The sequence below is a fragment of the Dendrobates tinctorius genome, unplaced genomic scaffold (genome assembly GCF_039654945.1).
Source record: "Dendrobates tinctorius isolate UK_male_01 unplaced genomic scaffold, ASM3965494v1 ptg000126l, whole genome shotgun sequence".
Lineage (NCBI taxonomy): Eukaryota > Metazoa > Chordata > Amphibia > Anura > Dendrobatidae > Dendrobates > Dendrobates tinctorius.
This window is the reverse complement of record NW_027361794.1, coordinates 20,473,337-20,495,715: the sequence shown is the minus strand read 5'-3', so window position 1 is coordinate 20,495,715 and position 22,379 is coordinate 20,473,337. Positions and strand designations below refer to the sequence as shown.

The 22,379-nt window shown below is 42.0% G+C and overlaps 1 protein-coding gene across 2 annotated transcripts in view; it reads left to right on the top strand.

Annotated features, from left to right (window-relative positions):
• LOC141047067 (uncharacterized) overlaps nt 1-22,379 on the top strand; it is a 105,175-nt gene that overhangs the window by 34,813 nt on the left and 47,983 nt on the right. Inside the window, exon 8 of one of the 2 annotated variants that reach the window (XM_073541999.1) lies at nt 18,002-18,007. The exons of the other annotated variant lie outside the window; for it this stretch is intronic. Within the exon in view, the coding sequence (XP_073398100.1) occupies nt 18,002-18,007 (6 nt within the window). The remainder of the gene's footprint in view (nt 1-18,001; nt 18,008-22,379) is intronic. 2 annotated transcript variants of the gene reach the window in all.

The window sequence follows — 22,379 nt, the reverse complement described above, 5'->3', positions numbered from 1 at the left end:
TGTAGAATGTTCATTAATGTTCATGCTGTGAAGCTATACTGTATGTGAATAAAACACTTTCAGCAGAGAAACACTAACAATAGATTTATTACTTCCATATTCTACCCTAGTGCATTGAAATTTCTACTCTTCACCCCTCTACTTTACACCATTAGGAAAGATTTGATTATTAGAAAAAAGTTGTTTTTTCCTGCTGTCTAAAACTTAGATGCATTTTATGGTTAGTTGTGCTTTATAGTCTAAAAAATACAGTATAATAGAATTAAAAATATATGCCAAGCTAAAGCTAGATATGACAAGCTAGATACACTACCGTTCAAAAGTTTAAGGTCGCTTAGAAATTTCCTTTTTTTTTTTTTTTTTAAAGAAAAGCACAGTTAACATTGAATGATTCAGAAATACACTCTATACATTGTTAATGTGGTAAATGACTATTCTAGCTGCAAACGTCTGGTTTGTAATGCAATATCTTCATAGGTGTATAGAGGCCCATTTCCAACAACCATCACTCCAGTGTTCTTATGGTACTTTGTTTGCTGTGTAAAAAGGCTAATGGATGGTTTGAATACCCTTGAAAACCCTTGTCAAGTATGTTAGCACAGCTGAAAACAGTTTGGCTGATTAGAGAAGCTATAAGCCTGACCTTCCTTTGAGCTAGTTGAGAATCTGGAGCATTACATTTGTTGGTTCCATTAAACTCTCAAAATGGCCAGAAAAAAAGAACTTTCACATGAAAATCAACAGTCTATTCTTGTTCTTAGAAATTAAAGCTATTCCATGCGAGAAATTGTCAAGAAACTGGAGATTTCCTACAACGGTGTGTACTACTCCCTTCAGAGGAGAGCACAAACAGGCTCTAACCAGAGTAGAAAGAGAGGTGGGAGGCTCCGCTGCACAACTGAGCAACAAGATAAGTACATTAGAGTCTGTAGTTTGAGAAATCGTCGCCTCACAGGTCCTCAACTGGCAGCTTCATTAAATAGTAGACACAAAACACCAGTGTCAACGTCTACAGTGAAGAGGCGACTCCGGGATGCTGGCCTTCAGGGCAGAGTGGCAAAGAAAAAGCCATATCTGAGACCGGCTAATAAAAGGAAAAGATTAATATGGGCAAATGCACCTAGGATTTCACTGTGATTGAGCGCCTTTGCCGGCTGCCGCAGTGTTTTCTTTGACTGGTCTCCCTGAGGTCAGTGATTGTTTCGTAATATGGGCAAAAGAACACAGACATTGGACAGAGGAAGATTGGAAAAAAGTGTTATGGACAGATGAATCCAAGTTTGAGGTGTTTGGAACACAGAAGAACATTTGTGACACGCAAAACAACTGAAAAGATGCTGGAAGAGTGCCTGACGCCATCTGTCAATCATGGTGGAGGTAATGTGATGGCCTGGGGTTGCTTTGGTGCTGGTAAAGTGGGAGATTTGTATAAGGTAAAAGGGATTTTGAATAAGGAAGGCTATCGCTCCATTTTGCAACGCTATGCCATACCCTGTGGACAGCGCTTGATTGGAGCCAATTTCATCCAACAGGACAATGACCCAAAGCACACCTCCAAATTATGCAAGAACTATTTAGGGAAGAAGCAGACAGCTGGAATTCTATCTGTAATGGAGTGGCCAGCGCAGTCATCAGATCTCAACCCCATTGAGCTGTTTTGGGAGCAGCTTGATTGGATGGTACGCAAAAAGTGCGGAGGCGCTTTACACCTCCATACCTCACGATAAGGGGCTTGAAGCTGTGTTATATTTTCTGAACACTAGAGGATGTCAGTATCGGACCCACAGCGAATTCGTCATCAAGCTACTTCGTTTCTGTCTCACTAAGAATTTTTTCTTGTTTGATCACAAGATCTACCACCAGCTCAGGGGCACCGCTATGGGGAGTCCGTGTGCCCCGGCGTATGCAAATTTGTTCCTGGGCTGGTGGGAGGAGACTCAGGTCTTTAGGAGTGGCATGGATGTTATGGAACGAATTGAGCTGTGGGTTCGATATATTGATGACATCCTGATTTTGTGGAAGGGTTCGAAGGATAGTTTTTCTGCTTTTGTAGACACTCTGAATCATAATGATTGTGGTTTATTTTTTACTTCTGTGATTGACCCGTTTTCATTGTCCTTTCTTGATATATTGATTGAGAGGAAAAATGATGGTACTATTACCACCTGTACTTACAGGAAACCCACGGCTACTAATTCTTTATTGAGGTGGGACAGCAGCCACCCTATACATCTTAAACGTGGAGTACCCAAGGGTCAATATCTCAGGATACGTAGAAATTGCTCTACAGATGAATCTTTTGAGAGACAGGCGAAAGAACTTAGAGACAGATTTTTGGATAGGGGTTATCCACTTGATGTTTTAAAACGTGCCTATAAACATGCTAAGGGTAAAAGTAGAATGGAACTCCTTAGACCCAGACCCAGAGTTGAAAATAAAGGTGAAATGAGGTTGATTACCACTTTTGATAATGGAGCAAGTTCTGTACGTGCTATCCTGGCCAAACATTGGCCCGTGTTATTAATGGATAAGGATGTTGGAGGTGTACTTTCGACACGACCTTTAATCATGTACAAGAAAGGCCGTTCCTTAAGGGATCGGCTGGTCAACAGTCATTTCACCAGACCTTCCCGTACCACTTGGTTGCCTACTAACGTGAATGGTTGCTTCAGATGTGGCCACTGCGTTGCTTGTTCCCACATTTCTCCTGGTGCTGGTTTTACCAGTAATGTTACAGGACAGGTATATCAAATTAGGGAATTTATCAACTGTAGCAGCAGGGGAGTCATTTACAAGGCCACATGTACATGCGGCATAGAATATGTGGGTAAAACCATTAGAGAATTCAAACGAAGGATTGGGGAACACATTGGAGACATTATCCATAAGAGAGATACCCCTATTTCACGTCATATTAATCAGTGCCAAGGAGGGAATGTTAATTCCATTCAATTTCTGGGGATTGAAAGGGTAAAAAAACCACCAAGAGGTGGTAATTGGGATCGTATCATTCTACAAAAAGAGACCAAGTGGATTTTTTGTTTGAATACCATGACCCCAAGAGGGCTTAATGATCAACTCAATTTTGGCTGCTACATCTAGGGTTTGATATATGTGTTTAATATTTCCTTTGTATATACTGTAAAATACCTCTTTTTTATATGTTTACGCTACCTTTTATTCTGAGTTTGAATTTTTGTCATTTTCCATCTTGTTTTACTTTGATTCTGGTAATGCTCCCTTCAGGCCTCTGATTGGATTAAGATTTTTGGTAATCATTTTATGATTGAGGCCTTTTGGAGATGTATGATCTGTCTATTCGCTTGTAATATTGGCTTATGGACTGTTTAAAGTGCGCATGACGATATTGCCTTCTAGCAGCATTGCGACCTTTGTCGCATGCTTTACTTCCGTTCTGTTGGCGCTGCTTTAACATGAGTGCGCATGACCGGAAGTGTGGCTGCCATTTTTTCTGCTGACACCGATGAGTGCGCATGACCGGAAGTGCGGCGGCCATTTTGCTTTTGGGCGGTATGACGCAACCGGAAACAGGGTGGCCTTTGCCGCGGGATACGCCGGCGTTTACACACTATTGCATGGTTTGGAGGGTGGGCGTTTTCCATTGATACACTCACCATGTGCCTGCGTCCCACAGGGACCAATGGTGGACGGCGTGCGTTCCAAGTCATCTCAGGTGGATGTGTTTTATTTGATTGGCAGTTTATTTAAGTGCCCTCCTCATTAGTCTGCCTCACTCCATTTTCATCTTAGGAGGCAGCCTGTACACTCTGTCATGATGCCCAGTTTGTGCTAATATGTCCCCTGAAGAGTCATTTAGTGACGAAACGCGTCGGGATGCACAGGGATTTTGTAGGGCTATGGTTTATAGGGATTAGATGTGGACTGCCCTTGTTAGGGCGGGAGTCATGGGTGTCAGTTATAGTTCAAACAGGGCTTGTATAGGGTGAACCCCCTTTTTTCCTGACCTGATATGACTCTGATGGGACATCTGATCCTGGACATCCTCCATCTTCATGTGGTGAGATCTTTCCTTTTCACATTTCTTTGTTGATGGGTTTATTATTATGTCCTTATTATATACATGAATAGGCATATTCCTTGATAACCTTTACAGGGTAGAGGCCTCTTTAGTTCCTCTGATAAGGAAACTGTTCATTTGTTACTTGGCTTTTTCTGCACTGGTTTATTCCAAGTATTTTTCTGGTCCAATCTCTCAAAAAAATTTTGGACTTGGAATAGCCACATGTATATATTGGTAGTAATCTGTCATAGAGACTTATACAGTTACCTCCTTTATTTTTTGTGGTTTTTGATTTAGTGATTTACTTGCACTACTATCTTTGGTAGCTTTTACATTTATTATTAAAAGTTATGTTTTATGTTATTTCTCGATTGCTGATTCGGTACGCAAAAAGTGCCCATCAAGCCAAACCAACTTGTGGGAGGGGCTTCTGCAAGCATGGGGTGAAATCTCTCCAGATTACCTCAGCAAATTAACTGCTACAATGCCAAAGGTCTGCAATGCTGTAATTGCTGCAAAGGGAGCATTCTTTGACGAAAGCAAAGTTTGAAGGAGAAAATTATTATTTCAAATTAAAATCTTTTTTTTCGAACCTTGTCAATGTCTGTACCAGATTTTAAATTCATTTGGCAACTCGATTAATCAAAGTATGAGTTTTCATGGAAAACAAAAAATTGTCTGGGTGAAACTAAACTTTTGAACGGTAGTATATGTCCTTGCACCTTTTACAATGATGTCATGGTGGGTGTGGGTATTTAAGACAGGTAACATTTAAAGGGGGTATTCCCATCTCCAAGATCCTTCCCCACTATGTAGTAGGTGTAATAATAATAGTAAAATACCTCAAATTAGAAATGTAAAATACTTTATGGACATAACCATGGATTCCTAGCGTCCTGCAATACCTGCACATGAGAAAAGAGACAGCACATCAAAAAAGCTATACCATATTTCTAATTGGAGATTAATAACATAAGTCCAACATGGGGGGTAGTCAACCTCAAACAAATTTACTATATCACACCAAATCTCCAAAAACAGGTACTGGAGAAATATAGAGGCTTAGACATGAAATAAAATCCAAATATTTTATTGTAATTACATTATAAAGGGGGATTACATGCGGAATTCAAAAAAAGGGATAACAATAAGGTAGAGGGGTAACAATATCTAATAAGACTCGGGGGCTTAGTAGCATTCCAGAAAATTCAAATGGGAAAGGTGCCAAACGTCTATATTTTATGCTGCATCTGGACTGCAAAGTGCAATGTGCTGTGCTATAATAAGGCAAAAAGTAGCAGCACTAAACATGATTCATTATCCAGAAAATTCAAGTGGGCTAAGTGCCTAAATATCCATACTCAGTATTAAATCTGGACTACAAGCAAAATGCAAAGTGCTATGGTGTAGAAAAAGTTATGGAAGAAAAAGAAAAAAGAAGACCGCAAAGAAAGCAAACCCATGATTGTCCATGTACTTACAGCAGTGTGCACCCGGCTTACGGTACCCCAACTACCACCCCGATAGCGCCGTTTCACCAAGACCGGCTTCTTCTAATGCCAATTTATCAGGGACAAGGGTGATTTTTGATTCTGGACAGGTTTTCACATGGAATGAATCAAAAATCAACCAAAAAAGACAGAGGCTGCTAAGATCAAAAAGTGATTTTTCTAACCAGAACAGGAGACCTCAACGTGACCACTGAACCACAGATTCTGATTCAAGCCTTTCAGATGATAAAGGCTTTCATGATGGACGCGACCCACAGGCCTCCACATGCACAGATTCCAACGTCACGCTCCTTTTAGACGGCGCACATGGAGGGGCAGAGGGGGCGGGGAAATCAAGGTCAGAAACAGGTCTCATGGAGACATTGAAAAAGGTGAAACCTCTTTCTCAAACAATAGTCAACCTCACAGATCACGCCCTGGACAATGACTGTATCCAAAGGTTTGGGGTTCTTTCTCCCTGGAAAATCTGAAGAAACAGTGACTGTGAAGGGGGAAGTGCACAATAGGGTAAAACCCTAATATAGGAGACAGTGAAAACAATGGTTTGCTCACCATAGGTGGTTGTGTGGAGACACAACCACTATAAAGGTTCAGATAGCCGGCTGCCGCTGCCCCATGGACAGGGAATGATCCGCCAGAGGGAAACTACCAAAGTAGAAAAAAACACATTTATGCTGCTGGAAAGAAGTCTCTTGCCGCGATATTCATTAGAAGGTTCACTACGCATTTCAATACCAAACTGGCATTTTTTTTTTTTTTTTGTTAATCAAAACCATTTTTATTGTGACAATCACAATTTCCCAGCAATACATATTACATTCTTATATTACATAACACTGTAAATTCATCCATTTTCAAGACATTGTTATAATCATACCTGCATTATATCATGGTATAACCTTAAAATTTTATTGTAAACCAATTAACAAAACTTTCCCTCCCCCCCCATTAAACTCTTCCCCCAAAACACCCCCCTCCCCATGTCTGGTATGTCTTCTTTTCCTATGTGTTAGTTTCTGCAATATTCACTAATACATTCATTCTTCATATTATATAATTCCTATGCCCTTCTATATCCTACTCTAACATAAATGTATTAAATACCATATATACTCATGTATAAGCCGAGATTTTCAGCCCATTTTTTTGACTGAAAGTCCCCCACTCGGCTTATACACAAGTCATATATCTGGGGGTCGGCGGGGAGGGGAAGCGGGGGTGTCAGAGATCATACTTGCCTCCCCTGGCGCGGTCTCTGCAGCCCTCCTGCTTCTCCACGGTCTCCCTGCCTTCAGCGGTCACATGGTACCGCTCATTAAACTCATGAATATGCGCATATTCATGAATGTAATGAGCGGTAACATGTGACTGCTGAAGGCAGGAAGGGAGACCATGGAGAAGCGAGGCTGCACTGCAGAGACCGCGCCAGGGGAGGTAAGTATAGCGATATTCACCTGTCCGGGGTGTCCATCACTGCTCACTGCTGTCTGCTGCATCCTCTGTGACGGTTTAGGCAGGGGGCGCAGTGACATTGTTAGTGGGCGCTTCGCCCTCTGCTGCCTGAACATCACTGACAGACGACATGGCAAACAGCGGTGAGCAGCGATGGCCCCCAGACAGGTGAGGTCCTGAGCAGGAGAGGTGAGTATGGCATTTTTTTTTGCAGCAGCATATGGGGGCATAATATATGGAGCATTTTATGGGGGCAGCATATGGGGGCATATTCTATGGGGCAGCATATCGGGGCATATCCTATGGAGCAGCATATGGGGGCATATTCTATGGGGCAGCATATGGGGGTATAGTCTATGAGGCAGCATATGGGGGCATATTCTATGGAGCAGCATATGGGGCATATTCTATGAAGCAGCATATGGGGGCATATCCTATGGAGCAGCATATGGGGGCATATCCTAAGGAGCAGCATATGGGGGCATATTCTATTGGGCAGAATATGGGGGCATAGTCTATGGGGCAGTATATCGGCGCATAGTCTATGGGGCAGCATATTGGGGGATAGTCTATGGGGCAGCATATGGGGGCATAGTCTATGGGGCAGCATATGGGGGCATAGTATATGGGGCAGCATATGGGAGCATAATCTATGGAGCAGCATATGGGGCATAATCTATGGAGCATTTTATTGGGGCATAATCTATGGAGCATCTTATGGGGGCATAATCTATGGAGCATTTTATGGGGGAATAATCTATGGAGCATCTTATGGGGGCATAATCTATGGAGCATTTTATGGGGGAATAATCTATGGAGCATCTTATGGGGCCATAACCTTTATGGAGCATTATATGGGACATATTATTCTATGGAGCATCTTATGGGGCCATTATTAACCTTTGTGCAGCATTATATGGGGTGTATTTTGTATGGAGCATCTTATGGGGCCCATCATGAACTGTATGGAGCATTATATGGGGCTTCTGATTCAATATGGATATTCAAAAACATTTAACCTACTGATGTCTCAATTAATTTTACTTTTATTGGTATCTATTTTTATCTTTGAAATTTACCAGTAGCTGCTGCATTTTCCACCCTAGGCTTATACGTGAGTCAATACGTTTTCCCAGTTTTTGTGGCAAAATTTGGGGGGTCGGCTTACACACGGGTCGGCGTATATACGGTATCACATTTCCAGTGAGAGCTTCTGAAACAACCCGGGTACATTTGATCCATTTTCCCCATTGTTCCCCAAATTTCTTAATAGCACCTCTCTTAATATACTGTATTTTTCGCTTTATAATATGCTCCGGATTATAAGATGCACCCCAAATTTTGAGGAGAAAAATAGGAAAAAACTTTTTTTAATAAAATGGTGGTGCTTCTTATAATTCATGCGTCTTATTGCTTACCAGGGATGGTGGCTGCGGTGAAGCGGGGTCCCAGGGTTGCTGTTGGAGGAGACAGGAGGGGAACGTTGCTGCTGGGATGAGGGGGTGTTTTGATGTGCGGGTGTCCTGGTGCTGCTGCCATGCTTCAACATCCTCTATTTGTAAAAAGTGTCTGGATGACGGTCTAATAAATGTGGTTTCATTATAGAGTAGATTGTGGAGATTGAAGGGGTCCCAGTAGGGTGTTGGAGCAAGTCGTCTAGCTTATTATGGTAAGATTCAAATTTAACATCGTGTAGATTAGACATAATTGAACGCTTGATTTGTTCATACTGGAAGGAATGAGAGTGCTGCAGGTGATATTTCTCAAGTACTTCAGAACACGTTAACCATCTAGCTTCCGTTGGGTGGAGGAGGTGCGAGATGTTAATAATATCTTTTTGTCGCCAGGCAATAAACAATCTATTTTATATACCCTGAGGGAATTTGGGGTTTGCCCATAATGGTAGACATTTGGATATTCTAAAATAGAGGCTGTACTTTTTCTTCTTCCATGTTGAGATTGTGCCCCTAAATAGAACCGATTGTTTTAAAGAATGAGGTAGGGAAGAGAGGCGTGCGTGCAAAATAGCCGACAAATCTAGGGGGTGCACAAAATCCGCCTCCAGGGAGGTATTTGTATATGTGTGTCTGTTGTGCAGCCAATCAATAATATAACGCATGTTACAAGCTAAGTTATAGTTCCTAATACTAGGGAAATTTATACCTCCATTCTCCATGGAGGCCATTAATTTTGTCAAGCTAATTCTGGAGCGCTTATATTTACATATGAATTGGCTAAATTGGCTATTTAGAAAGTTAATATCAGAGTGTTTAAGCAAGAGAGGCAATGTTTGGAGAGGATACATCAGTTTTGCCACATTAATCATCTTAATAAGATAGGCTCTTCCCATGAGCGAGAGTGGGAGATTTTGCCATGCTTTCAATTGGTTTGAAATTTTGATCAACATGTGGGGGAATTTAAGTTATATAAAGACGAAGGTGTTCTTCCAATTTTGATACCTAGATAGGTGATGTAAGATGAGGCAATGGTAATGCCTCCCAAGGAGATTTTTCGTAGCATAGTTTCCCCCTTCTTTGTTAGCGGCAAAAGATCACATTTGTCTACGTTGTTCCTAAAGCCCAAATATGTGCCAAATTCCTTAAGTAGGGTTAAAATATTAGATAAGTGATCTTTTGGATTAGCCATAAACAAAATAACGTCATCTGCAAAAAAAGCTGACTGTAGCACCTTTTTATTAATCCGTATACCCTCAAAAGTGGACGGATTCGATAAGGTGCAAACCAGTGGCTCAGATTGAGCAAAAGTGGGGAAAGCAGACACCCTAGTCTAGTGCCCTTCTTTAGGGAAAAGTGGCCCGAAAGAAATCCTGGGGTATAAACCTGTGCACTAGGGGATCGATATAAAGCGCGTATATATTCAAGGAAGGGGCCCGACAAAGACATTCTGGTCAAGACATTGAATAGCCATTCCCACTTAACGTTATCAAACGCTTTTTCTGCTTTTTCTATAGTAACCAGTGCCGGGGCATCATTTCCAACAGGGTGGGTCTCGCCAGAGTAGACCTTATCAAGTGCCAATAGAACCTTTCGTACATTTAAGGTTGTAAAGCCTGCCTGAGAGTGGGAGATAATGTCTGGAAGGACCATGGCTAACCTATCCACCATTATTTTGGAGATTAATTTAATATCTGTACTGATTAATGATATGCGTCTATAAGATTCTGGGAGTGTGGGTTCCTTTCCTGGCTTTAAGATCAACTTGATATAAGCCCTGTTGGCTGAAGGGAATAGGGAATCTCCATTAAGGATTTTGTTGACTAACTTTTCCAGTATTGGTGTAACCTCTGGAGAGAGAAGTTTAAAAAACTCAGCTGAATATTCATCCGGACCAGGGGCTTTACAATTTTTGGAATTTTTTATGGCTGCGAGTATCTCCTCTTTAGAGATTGGTTTGTTTAAAAATATTTTTTGTTCGTCTGTGAACATTTGCATGGTCACCTCATTTATTAAGGTCTGGTGGGTCATTTTTGGGGTGATAGGTTTACTATATAGTTCTCCATAGTATGCTCCCAAAATTTTGTTTATCACCTGGGGGTCAGATTGAATTAATCCCGAGAGGTCCTTGAGCTGGTAAATCCCCTGTTGGGGTCTGATACCCCTGGCCAGATTAGCCAGGATTCTGCCGGCTTTGTTTCCATATCTATAAAAATATATCTCCCTTTGTGTCAAAAACAGCTTTTCTCTCCTTTCTGCCTGAAGATTAGTCTGCCTGTTTTTGTAGCCAGTGCTCTTTGTTAGCAGGGGATGAATCTGCAAGGAAGTTAGTGTAAGCCTTTCTGAGCTCCTGTTAATTCCCATACCTCTGTAATGTACGCTTTTTCAAGGTGAACACGTAAGCCATAATTTTCCCTCTGAGTACAGCCTTCACCGTCTCCCACAGGAGTGAAGGATCATTTTGATGTAGCTCATTGTCGGTTAAAAATTCCTGCCACCACATCCTGAGGGAGAAGGCAAAGGAGTCATCTGCGTACAAAAAGGGAATCTCCAGAGGAAATCAGTACCCTCACAGCATAGGGGAGTGTACAAAAAGACACGGCACTCCAGAGAAAAACAGAGGAGAATTGGTGCTCAAGTAAGGTTTCCAACCCATAGACATATAAAAAAATACTTGGCACTCAAAATCAGAGAAGCAATTTTATTTTTATTGTGCATCCAGACAAAAATAGACTCGTATCATATGAACGTTTTCGGTCCAACAACGGACCTCAAAAATAGACTCATATCATATGAACATTTTCGGTCCAACAACGGACCTGACAAAAATAGACTCCTATCATATGAACATTTTCGGTCCAACAACGGACCTGACAAAATAGACTTATATCATATGAACGTTTTCGGTCCAACAACGGACCTGACAAAAATAGACTCCTATCATATGAACATTTTCGGTCCAACAACGGACCGAACGTTGTTGGACCGAAAACGTTCATATGATATGAGTCTATTTTTGTCTGGATGCACAATAAGCATAGGGGAGTGGTCCGAGATGATCAAATCTCCAATTGTTGCATCTATTAGTTTGGGAATCGGGGAGGGAAATAAGGAAGTGATCAATCTGGGACCCTGAGTTTTTTGTATGAGAAAAGAATGTGTATTCCCAGCTATCAGGATATAAAGGCCCCGTTACATTTAGTGATGCACCAGCGATCCCGACCACGATATGACCCGTTCAGGATCACTGGTGCATCACTAAATGGTCGCTAGTGAGCTGCCAAACAGGCAGATCTCTCTAGCAAAGCAGCGATGCTCAGTGGTCGTTACCTGTCAGACGCGGCAAGGGTGACATCTTCCGCCCGCGTCCATGGCTCGCTCGTCGGCGCCAGCAGGAAGCCAACGAGAAATGGACCAGGCCAATCTTGCGCGATCAGCGATAGTCAGCGAGGGGGCTGGTCGGAGGTGAGTGTCACAAAATCGGTGACCCTTTAGCGATATCGCTATGTGTAACAGGCCCTTAAGAATCTCCAAGCATCTTTTAGAGAACACTGTGTCAAGAGAGGGACCATAACCCTGTCTCTTGAAGACTCAGAGCTACTGGTTGGAGTCTCATGTCTTCTATCTTCCAAGGTAGATATCACCGAATTGAAGTTGCCCCCTACTATTTTGTTAAGGTTCTGGTCTGCATTACTTTTATTTTCCAAATATTTAAAGAAAGGCTTATTGTTATCATTTGGGCCATACACATTAAAAATCGAGACGTCACCTAGTTGCATCGACAAAAGTTAAGTGCGATAGTCTTCCCTCTTCATCAGTTTGGTGAGAGATCAGGTGGTGGGTAAAGTGTTTGCTAATAAGAGTTAACACTCCAGCCCTTTTATGCAGTGATGGAGACCCATATACACTCCCCACCCACAACCTTCGCATTCTGATAAAGTCAGCCATACGCAATTGAGTCTCTTGAAAGACCTACATCAGGTTTGTCATTTTAGATGTCTAAGGACCATCATCTTTTATCCTAAGTCATATTACAAGACTCGTTAAAGGGTTGATTGTGACTTGTAGGATCGCTACTACCAACAGGTGGCTCTATAGAGTTCAAGTCCTCTTCCTCTCTGAAGAGGCAATTTGCATAAGGACCATCATTTATTTTTGTGGGGAGCGCAGGCCTTTAACATTCCAACATTCCAGCAAATTATTCTCATGTTAAATGTATAATATGTAGGTCTGTGAATTAAGCTTGTAACTTAAATAGATTGAGGCAGGTGGGAGTAGAGGCAGGAGAAGGGGAAGGACAGTGGGAAAAAGTGAACAGCAGAGTGAAATTCAATAGGCAACAACATTAGCTGCAGTGGAAAAGACACACACAACAAGGAATTACCGCAACCTGTTCTATGAGATAAGATCACAATCTCACCAAAAAAATTTCATCCAAGCGGCAATGAATAAAATAGCATTCACCACCTGGAGAAATGGAAAACATTTAACAAATGGACTACACTTCTACCCGACCCTGTGAGACAAGGGTCCCTCTAAAGGTACTGTCACACTTAGCGATGCACCAGCGATCCCGACCAGCGATATGACGCGGTCAGGATCGCTGGTGCATCGCTAAGTGGTCGCTAGTGAGCTGCCACACAGGCAGATCTCACCAGCGACATAGCAGGGGTCCTTCGTGATAATATATATGAATCTAATGAAAATGTAGAGTCCCTGTGGGTAGAGATAAGGGGAGGGGGGAAAAATAATAAATTACTGATAGGGGTTTGTTATAAGTCTCCAAAAATAATGGAAGCAACAGAGAATATCCTCATAAAGCAAATAGATGAAGCTGCGACTCAAGGAGAAGTCATTATTATGGGGGACTTCAACTACCCTGAAATACATTGGGGAACCGAAACCTTCAGTTCCAGCAAAGGTAATAGGTTTCTGACAACGATGAGAGACAATTACCTTTCACAACTGGTTCAGGACCCAACAAGAGGGGGGGCACTGCTAGACCTAATATTAACCAACAGGCCAGACCGCATATCAAATGTAAGGGCTGAGGGTCACTTGGGTAATAGTGATCACAAATTAATAAGTTTTCATGTATCCTTTAATAAGATGTGTAGTAGAGGGGTTACAAGGACACTAAACTTCAGGAAAGCAAATTTACAATGGATGAGAGATGATCTTGGTGCAATTAACTGGGACGATATCCTGAGACATAAAAATTCACAAAGAAAATGGGAGACGTTTATTAGCATCCTGAATAGGACCTGTGCACAATATATACCGTATGGGAATAAACATGCGAGAAATAGGAGGAAACCACTATGGCTAAATAGAGCTGTAAGGGGCGCAATAAGAGATAAAAAATAAAGCATTTAGAGAATTAAAGCAAGTAGGTAGTGATGAGGCATTAAATAAATACAGAAGATTAAATAAATTCTGTAAAAAGCAAATCAAAACAGCAAAGATTGAGACAGAGAGACTCATTGCCAGAGAAAGTAAAAATAATCCCAAAATATTCTTTAACTACATAAATAGTAAGAAACTAAAAAATGATAGCGTTGGCCCCCTTAAAAATAGTCTGGGTGATATGGTGGATGAGGATGAGGAAAAAGCCAATATGGTAAATGACGTTTTGTCAACAGTATTTACACAAGAAAATCCCATGACGGATAACATGATCAGTGATAAAAATTCTCCATTAAATGTCACCTGCTTAACCCAGCAGGAAGTACGGCGGCGTCTAAAAATCACTAAAATTGACAAATCCCCGGGCCCGGATGGGATGCACCCCCAAGTACTGCAGGAATTAAGCACAGTCATATATAGACCATTATTTTTAATCTTTAAAGATTCCATAATAACAGGGTCTATACCACAGGACTGGCGTATAGCAAATGTGGTGCCAATATTCAAAAAGGGGACAAAAACTGAACTTGGAAATTATAGGCCAGTAAGTTTAACCTCAACTGTGGATAAAATCCTGGAGGGTTTTCTAAGAGATACTATACTGGAGTATCTGGAGAAGAATAACCTTATGACCCAATATCAACATGGGTTTACAAGGGACCGTTCCTGTCAGACTAATCTGATAAGCTTTTATGAAAAGGTAAGTTCCGGACTGGACCAAGGGAATGCAGTGGACGTGGTGTACATGGACTTTTCAAAAGCTTTTGATACGGTGCCACACAAAAGGTTGATACATAAAATGAGAACAATGGGGATAGGGGAAAATATGTGTAGGTGGGTTAAGAGCTGGCTCAGGGATAGGAAACAAAGGGTGGTTATTAATGGAGCATACTCGGACTGGGTCACGGTTAGCAGTGGGGTACCACAGGGGTCAGTTTTGGGCCCGCTTCTTTTTAACATATTTATTAATGACCTTGTAGGGGGCGTAGAGAGTAGAATTTCAGTATTTGCAGATGACACTAAACTCTGCAGGGTAATCAATACAGAGGAGGACAATTTTATATTACAGGAGGATTTATGTAAACTAGAAGCTTGGGCTGATAAATGGCAAATGAGCTTTAAATATAAGGTCATGCACTTGGGTAGAACGAACAAGATGTATAATTATGTGCTTAATAGTAAAACACTGGGCAAAACTGTCACTGAAAAAGACCTGGGTGTATGGGTGGCGACAAACTCACATTTAGTGGCCAGTGTCAGGCAGCTGCTGCAAAGGCAAATAAAATAATGGGATGCATTAATAGAGGCATAGATGCTCATGAGGAGAACATAATTTTACCTCTATATAAGTCACTAGTGCGACCACACTTAGAATCCTGTGCGGGTGCAGAGAAGAGTGACCAAGGTTATTAGGGAACTAGGGGGTCTGCAATACCAAGACAGGTTATTACACTTGGGGTTATTTAGTTTGGAGAATCGAAGGCTTAGGGGTGATCTTATTACAATGTATAAATATATGCAGGTACAGTACAAAGACCTTTCTAATAATCTTTTTACTCTTAGACCTGTGACAGGGACAAGGGGGCATCCTCTACATCTGGAGGAAAGAAGGTTTAAGCATATTCACAGACGCGGATTCTTCACTGTAAGAGCAGTGAAACTATGGAACTCTCTGCCATATGATGTTGTAATGAGTGATTCCCTACTAAAATTTAAGAAGGGACTGGATGCCTTTCTTGAAAAGTATAATATTACAGGGTATATACACTAGTTTCCTTAATATTGCGTTGATCCAGGGAGCTAGTCTGATTGCCGTATGTGGAGTCGGGAAGGATTTTTTTTCCCCAATGTGAAGCTTACTGTTTGCCACATGGGGTTTTTTTTTGCCTTCCTCTGGATCAACATGTTAGGGCAAGTTAGGATAGGATAGGATATGGGTTGAACTAGATGGACTTAAAGTCTCCCTTCAACCTTAATAACTATGTTACTATGTTACTTACCAGTCAGACGAGGCGATCCTGACGTCCTCCTGCCCGCGTCCACACATCGCTCGTCTCCACAGCAGGAAGCCCAGCAGGAAGCTGACGATGAGAAATGGTCCAGGACCTTTTCGCGCGATCAGCGATAAGCAGCGGGGGAGCCGTCGGAGGTAAGTGTCAGACATAGCGATATCGCTAGCAATATCGCTATAATGTCACAAAAACCAGTGACGATATAGAAATATTGCTAGCGATATCGCTTAGTGTGACAGCCCCTTAACCCTCCGTCATATCAAAATAGGCTTAACTAGAATCAAAAGATCCACATCAGTCAGAGAAGAATCATCAATTTTCACGGGGTCTCATTTGCTCGAATTCCGCGGTGACTGTCGAGCTTCAGAGCTTCTCAGGGAGTGGTTGTTCTCGGGGAGGTTCTTTGATTTGAATAGCTCTCTAGTGGAAGCTTCTGCTTTGTCAGGGGAGACAAAAGTGTTAGATATCCCCGAGCTCTCTCTGACCAACAAGGTTGCAGGGTATTTAAGTTGAAAACGGATGCCTTCCTCGTACAGTTTCATACAGATAGGGCTAAAAGCCTTGCGCCTCCTTGTAACTTCAGCTGAGAAATCATCAAAGATGAGAGTTTTGTGGCCACAGATCATCAAAGGTTGGTTGCGTCTCCGGTATGCTTGCAATATATCGATTTTGTCTTTGTAATCCAAAAAGCGCATGATCGTCTGGTGTGAGCACATCAGGGCCCTTCTCTCAGATGAGGTCGGGGGTGCCATAGGCCCTACTCTGTGGGCCCTCTCCACTTTTCGTTGCGTGTAAAGATGCAAGGCCTTGGGAAGATCAATTTCGCAGATTGACTTTAGATCCTTAGGTAGAAAAGATTCTGGCAGGCCCACCAAGCGCAAATTATTACGTCGAGAACGATTTTCCAGGTCATCAACTCTATACCATAGTTAGACGTTTTCTTTTGCAAGCGCCAAGAGCTTATTATGGTCACTATAGGTGTCATCTTCAAGATGTGACACTCATTTTTCTATTTCAGAGATAATTTCGGTTTGTTCATCCTGTCTGTCTTGCAGTCCCTTTAAGGCTGAATTTAATGAATCTTCAATAGTAGATTTGATTTCCGGCAGAATTTTAGCCATAATGTTATCAACTATAGAGGGGACATTTGTTATGAATGAGTCACCGGAGGAGGAAAAAACAAAAACACAAGCTAAGTCCAGAAAACCGGAGAGGTTGGTAGCTAGCGGATTGCAGACCCCTGATCCTATTCACCACAACTAACAGTAGCCGTGGGGGGTTCCTACGGTGCCCTAGACCCCTCGTCACAGCCGGAGAGCTAAATAAGCCTAAAGAAAGAAAGGGGAAATCTAAACTGCCCCAGAGCAGACCCCAAAGCAATAGACAGCCCCCAACATGTATTGTCGGTGAAAAACAGATGAAAACACAAACACAGACAGAAAGACAGGCTGAGCAAACGATGGGGCCCAACTAACTAGATAGGAAAGGACAGAAAAGATGCTGGCTGCAATCCGCAAAAACCCTGCCAAAAATAATGTCCAACACGTCTGATAGAAAAGGCCTTGAAGTCACTAGACTTCAAAATCACTATATCAGCACTCAGGTATATTCTGAAGACAGAGCAAAGAGATCAACTGATCAGAGACAAAAATGGAGTTCAGCCCATCCCAACCAGGGCAGGCTGAACACAAACACTAAGTAAACAGACAAAATCTCATGGAAAAATAGCAGAGCAAAAACTTAGCTTTTAGTAGACAGGAACTAAACTGGATGCCAGAGCTCAGAGCAGAAAGGATCATCAGCAACCCTGCAGGGCGTCGGCTGCCTTATATCCACTCAGAAATCCCGGATGTCCAATCACACTCCACCTGTTCAGATGACAGGTTCTTCCCATCCAGATCAATTTCACTACCTCCTTTCACCAGCAGAGGGAGTTCATCAGACATCAGAGGTGAAGGAGAAAATGAACTCATAACAGACATTTATTTGCAAGTCTGAGTTACCAGGTGATGGCAAAGAGGTGGAAACAGGCATCACAGCTTCCCTGACAGAGGTAATCTCGGAAGAGGTCATGTTAGTGGACTCACCAGAATGCTGGTACTGTTTCTGCCCGCTGCGCAAAAGGTATCGGTCCATATACAGTAAAGATATGTTGTATTTGTAAATGCAGATTATTGCACGTCTTTAATTGTAAGCAGGTCTGTTTCTGTGAGGTGGAAACGAACTGCTGCAAGATTCAAATTCCTCAGGCTGTGAGTGACCTTGTTGATCACAAGAGGGGGTAGATATTTGCAGTAGAGCAGCGAAGTATTGTACAATTTTATGGCAGCAGGAAGATGCAGGCTCTTCAATAAAGGACACTTTCTTCTGTTTGCTGTCCGAGGAGAGGGGGATAAAACCCTTCCCAGGGAGGGTAGCTGATATTATCACCACAGATTAGGATTTCCATCCCTTATAATGATCGCTCTTTCCCCTTATAGCTCAACTATCCAAGGGATAAGTGTCTCTCCTCAGCCAGCAGTGTGTTTTTAAGATCACCTTTATAATGTCAGCCTTGGAAAATTCCGGTGATTACAGAGAGGTAAAGCTCAGTTCTGTGTTGTATAAGAGCAAGTACAGTTACTCACTTATATGAGGGAAGGGGGGAATGCTCCTCCTGGCTTTAGCTGCATAAAGACATCCTGGCAGACATGCTGGGCAGGAAAGCAGCAGTGCAGTCCTATTAGCTTCTGTCGTGGATATCTCCGGGTTGCTTGATCCTACAGGTCTGATTTAGGTCTCAAAATGTTCCTGGGATAAGTGGCCATAATCCCTCAGTGATTATGTTGCTTTTCATGGAAGTCCTGTGGGAGCTCCAGACCCCTGCTTCCCCACACAACAAGAGCCAGACCATGCCCCCTGAATTCTGAATTTTTTACCTGATAAGTTTGTTTTAAATGGTCAAAGGAACAAATACTACCCCCTATATATACCTGATGCAAATATCTCAACCCTTGCTTTTTCCACCCCCAAATGGTATAATTCTCTCAAGTGTATGTTATTCCATAGAGGGGTGTATTGAGAAACAGTTCCCATTTCCCATAATTTTTTTCAAGTCTACCATAACTTATGAATAAGGAACAGCGTTGGGGCACTACGTAACCTGTCCCTAAGGCCATCTGATTCCAAAAGGTCTAAAATATTATTGCCAACCCCATAAATTTAATGACCAATGCCCCAGCTTCATTATTTTCCCTTAAAATGTTGTAGTTGAGAGGCCAGAAAGTATCCACATGCATAAGGTAATGCCAATCCACCCTGATCCCTTGGCGTACTGGCATCTTTATCAAAAACCTGTTTTTTTTTACACTTGATAAAGATGTCAGTACGGCATTGTAACGCGTAGTGAGCAATAAAGAACCTTCTAATAAATATCGCAGGAAGAGTCTTCTTTCCAGCAGCGCAGACCATTTTTAAATGTTTTTTCCCGTTTTGGCAATTTATCTGGAAAATTTGACGTTGTTGACTATAGAAGTGACTTCTTTAAGGCTGTCTGTAAAACTCATTTGTACAAATTTTTCACTGTTACAAGTAAATCTAATGATTTCTCCACTGTAAGGGAAAGTCCTTGTATCATCGGCCCACTGGGTTTTAAGGTAGTCACTGTTGATACCTCCATTTCTAATGTCTGTGATGATTCAGAGGTCCTGCTAAGTTTGAATCGGATCTCACAATCACCAGAGGATAGTGGCATAGAACCTTTCTCCCTTTAGTGTACGTTCCTCTTACATGCCACCTGTTCTACCTTGTCACATGATTGACGCTTTCCTGCACCTTCTTATGCCAGCAGGTACAGTTGGGGGTCTTGAACATCTACTCCCCTCTTTCCCAAAAAACATATTGTTAGCACATCCCCAAACTGCACAAATCACTTCCCTCTCCCCCTCGGGACGTCCAATAATTTTGGAGTTGGGTTCACTGACTGAGCGCCTGTTGCAGTATGTGGCCTGGCTCCTGAAGGACGAGCCTTCATATATGAAGGATACAGGCAATGTTTGTATTCCATTAGGGATATTGGCCGGCAGGAGGACTATGTGTTGGCTTCTATAGATGTGGAGAGCCTCTATACGAACATTCCTTGATAGGGAGAGAGTTAAATTAACCCTTCACGGTTGAGCCAGTGATGTCCAAATTATTCCACAGAGTGTTGCTAGCAACTCAAATGACCAAACGGAGACGTGTCTCTGTATGGGACGATCCAAAGAGATTGGTAACCCGTTTATTGTAGTCACTTCTTTTATAATATTTTGCTTAATTATGCAAGGTTCTCAACTACCAATAAAATCATTTAATTTTATAAGCCAATAATATTGCAAGAAAACTGGAAACTACATATATGTCCGTACGTAGATAGCGTAGAAAGTAGTTTAATGGCATATTCTTCAGAGTTTAACACTCCCACCTCCCTTATCTTTGCACCTGATGAGAACAATCTGGTTTCATGACAGCCCATGCCAATTACAAAAATTTATCTTACAGCAACAAAATTAAGAAACGAAACCTTACAGAGAAATGTAGAATTGAAACTTAAGCTCTGATTTTAGTATTAACCCTTCACATTCCCCCTAGATAAATTTTTTTAACACATATGCAGCATCAGAGGTGCTATCCCAAGCTAACAGCTTGAGGGGTACTGGTCTTCACATGACTGATGCCGTGTTACCAGTCATGGCTGTCGCGGCGCACCCAACCCCCTGTATACTGCAGTTCACGAATAACAATTTTTGATGACGGTAGTGGGGATCTTTTGTAGGTAGGCATGTGCTTGGCTTCAACATCTTCATCAAGTAGCCTTTTGAGATCGGTGCAGAGAAGAGCAGAGGCAACGACACCTTTGGTATCATCATTAGCTGTCTTAGTGCAGAATTTCCTAATACATACAGAAATACACCAAAGAACAAGTTTTAGTATCACATATACAACAATGATACAGGCAGAAATGTGTAACAAGCTCTGTAAGATCCCAGCTATCCAGCCCCCAATTCCCTTAAACCAATTGGCTGGATTGAGAAAGGAGAAGGTGTCTGACCACCAACTGTCCTTATTACGATCATTGTCTTTATCGTATTGATCTCTGAGTCTTAGAAGATATTCAAACTTTAACTTTATAGTACTGTTAGGATCTATATAATGACAGCAAGCGGGTCCAATGACCTGACACATACCACCTTGTGCTGCTGTTAAGTAGTCCAGCACTATAGTATGTTGATTAGTGACTATAATAAGTTGATTTTGGACAGCAACAGTAGTGTTAAGTATATCCAATATATCCCAAATTTGATCATCTAGATAGTCTGTGGCCTTAACCAATTTATCCCACATTTGTGTAATCATAGGGTAAATGAAAATAGAACTGACAATTTTATTGGCCACACTCATCTGCACTATATGTGGTCTCCCTGAAGGGCGGGGTGAATTATCTGCAGCTCTTTTGTATAATGTATGTTTGGGTATAGCCTGTGTATCCAACTGTTTGTTTGGAATGACAAAGGTGGCCGGGGTCAAAGCGACCCAGAGTACAAGTACCTCTTACCCCTACTGGCAACCATTTATAAGCATTATCTCCACATACCCAGAACATGTCATCAGGTAAATCCCATAGGGCTGAATGTTGCAGTACCAATCTATGCGCTAAGTCTATGAATGCAGATGCATTCTGAAGCATACACCAAGCTGGAGATTGTCCTAAAGGACTACAATAACCTACATCAGGATTTCCACAAGTGGGGTTTCCTGGCACATATTCAGAGGACTCATTACAAGATATATTGCCAGGAATACTGGCACAGGTTTCGTTAGAACCCTGAGGAAACAAATTAGAATATTCCCATAACGTATTATGTAACCTTCTTTCTAGCAACATTGGTTTGAAGGCGTCAGTAGAGTGTGAAGTTACATTGAAACTGACTTGTAGACCATACGTTGGAACTTGCCCTAGATTGGTTAGACTAGTCTTATTCTTAGGGACCCAAGCCCCTCCTTTGTAGGCCAAATATTGAAGTTGTGTACTGCTTCCTGAAAGGTTACCTTGCCACCAGGGGTATCCTACTCATCCCACAATAGGTATACCAACAGTCAAATTCCATAACTTAACATTATCTGTGGCATTATTAGCGAGTGTGTCAGAACAGTTTGTCCAAGCAAATAACTCCTCGGGTGAACAGGGATAGCCAAAAAGGGGATGCTTGTGGCTGACACTGGTGAATACGTGCAGATCCAACAGTCTGCCAGAGACTGGGAATTATCCAACAAATCTCTCAGTAATTTTTTATGATGTTGTATAAACTTATTGTTCAAGGACGTTGGGGAATTTAGGCTGTCCCATGCGGTTACCAATAGTAATATGGAAAATGCGAAAGACCAAAACATTATGCCCCTTATTTGCTATTGGCTCGTTTGACCAGCTTGCAGTGCGATGCGTGAATCCAAGTCGGTCTTCCTTCTAGCTTCACTGATGTAGGGG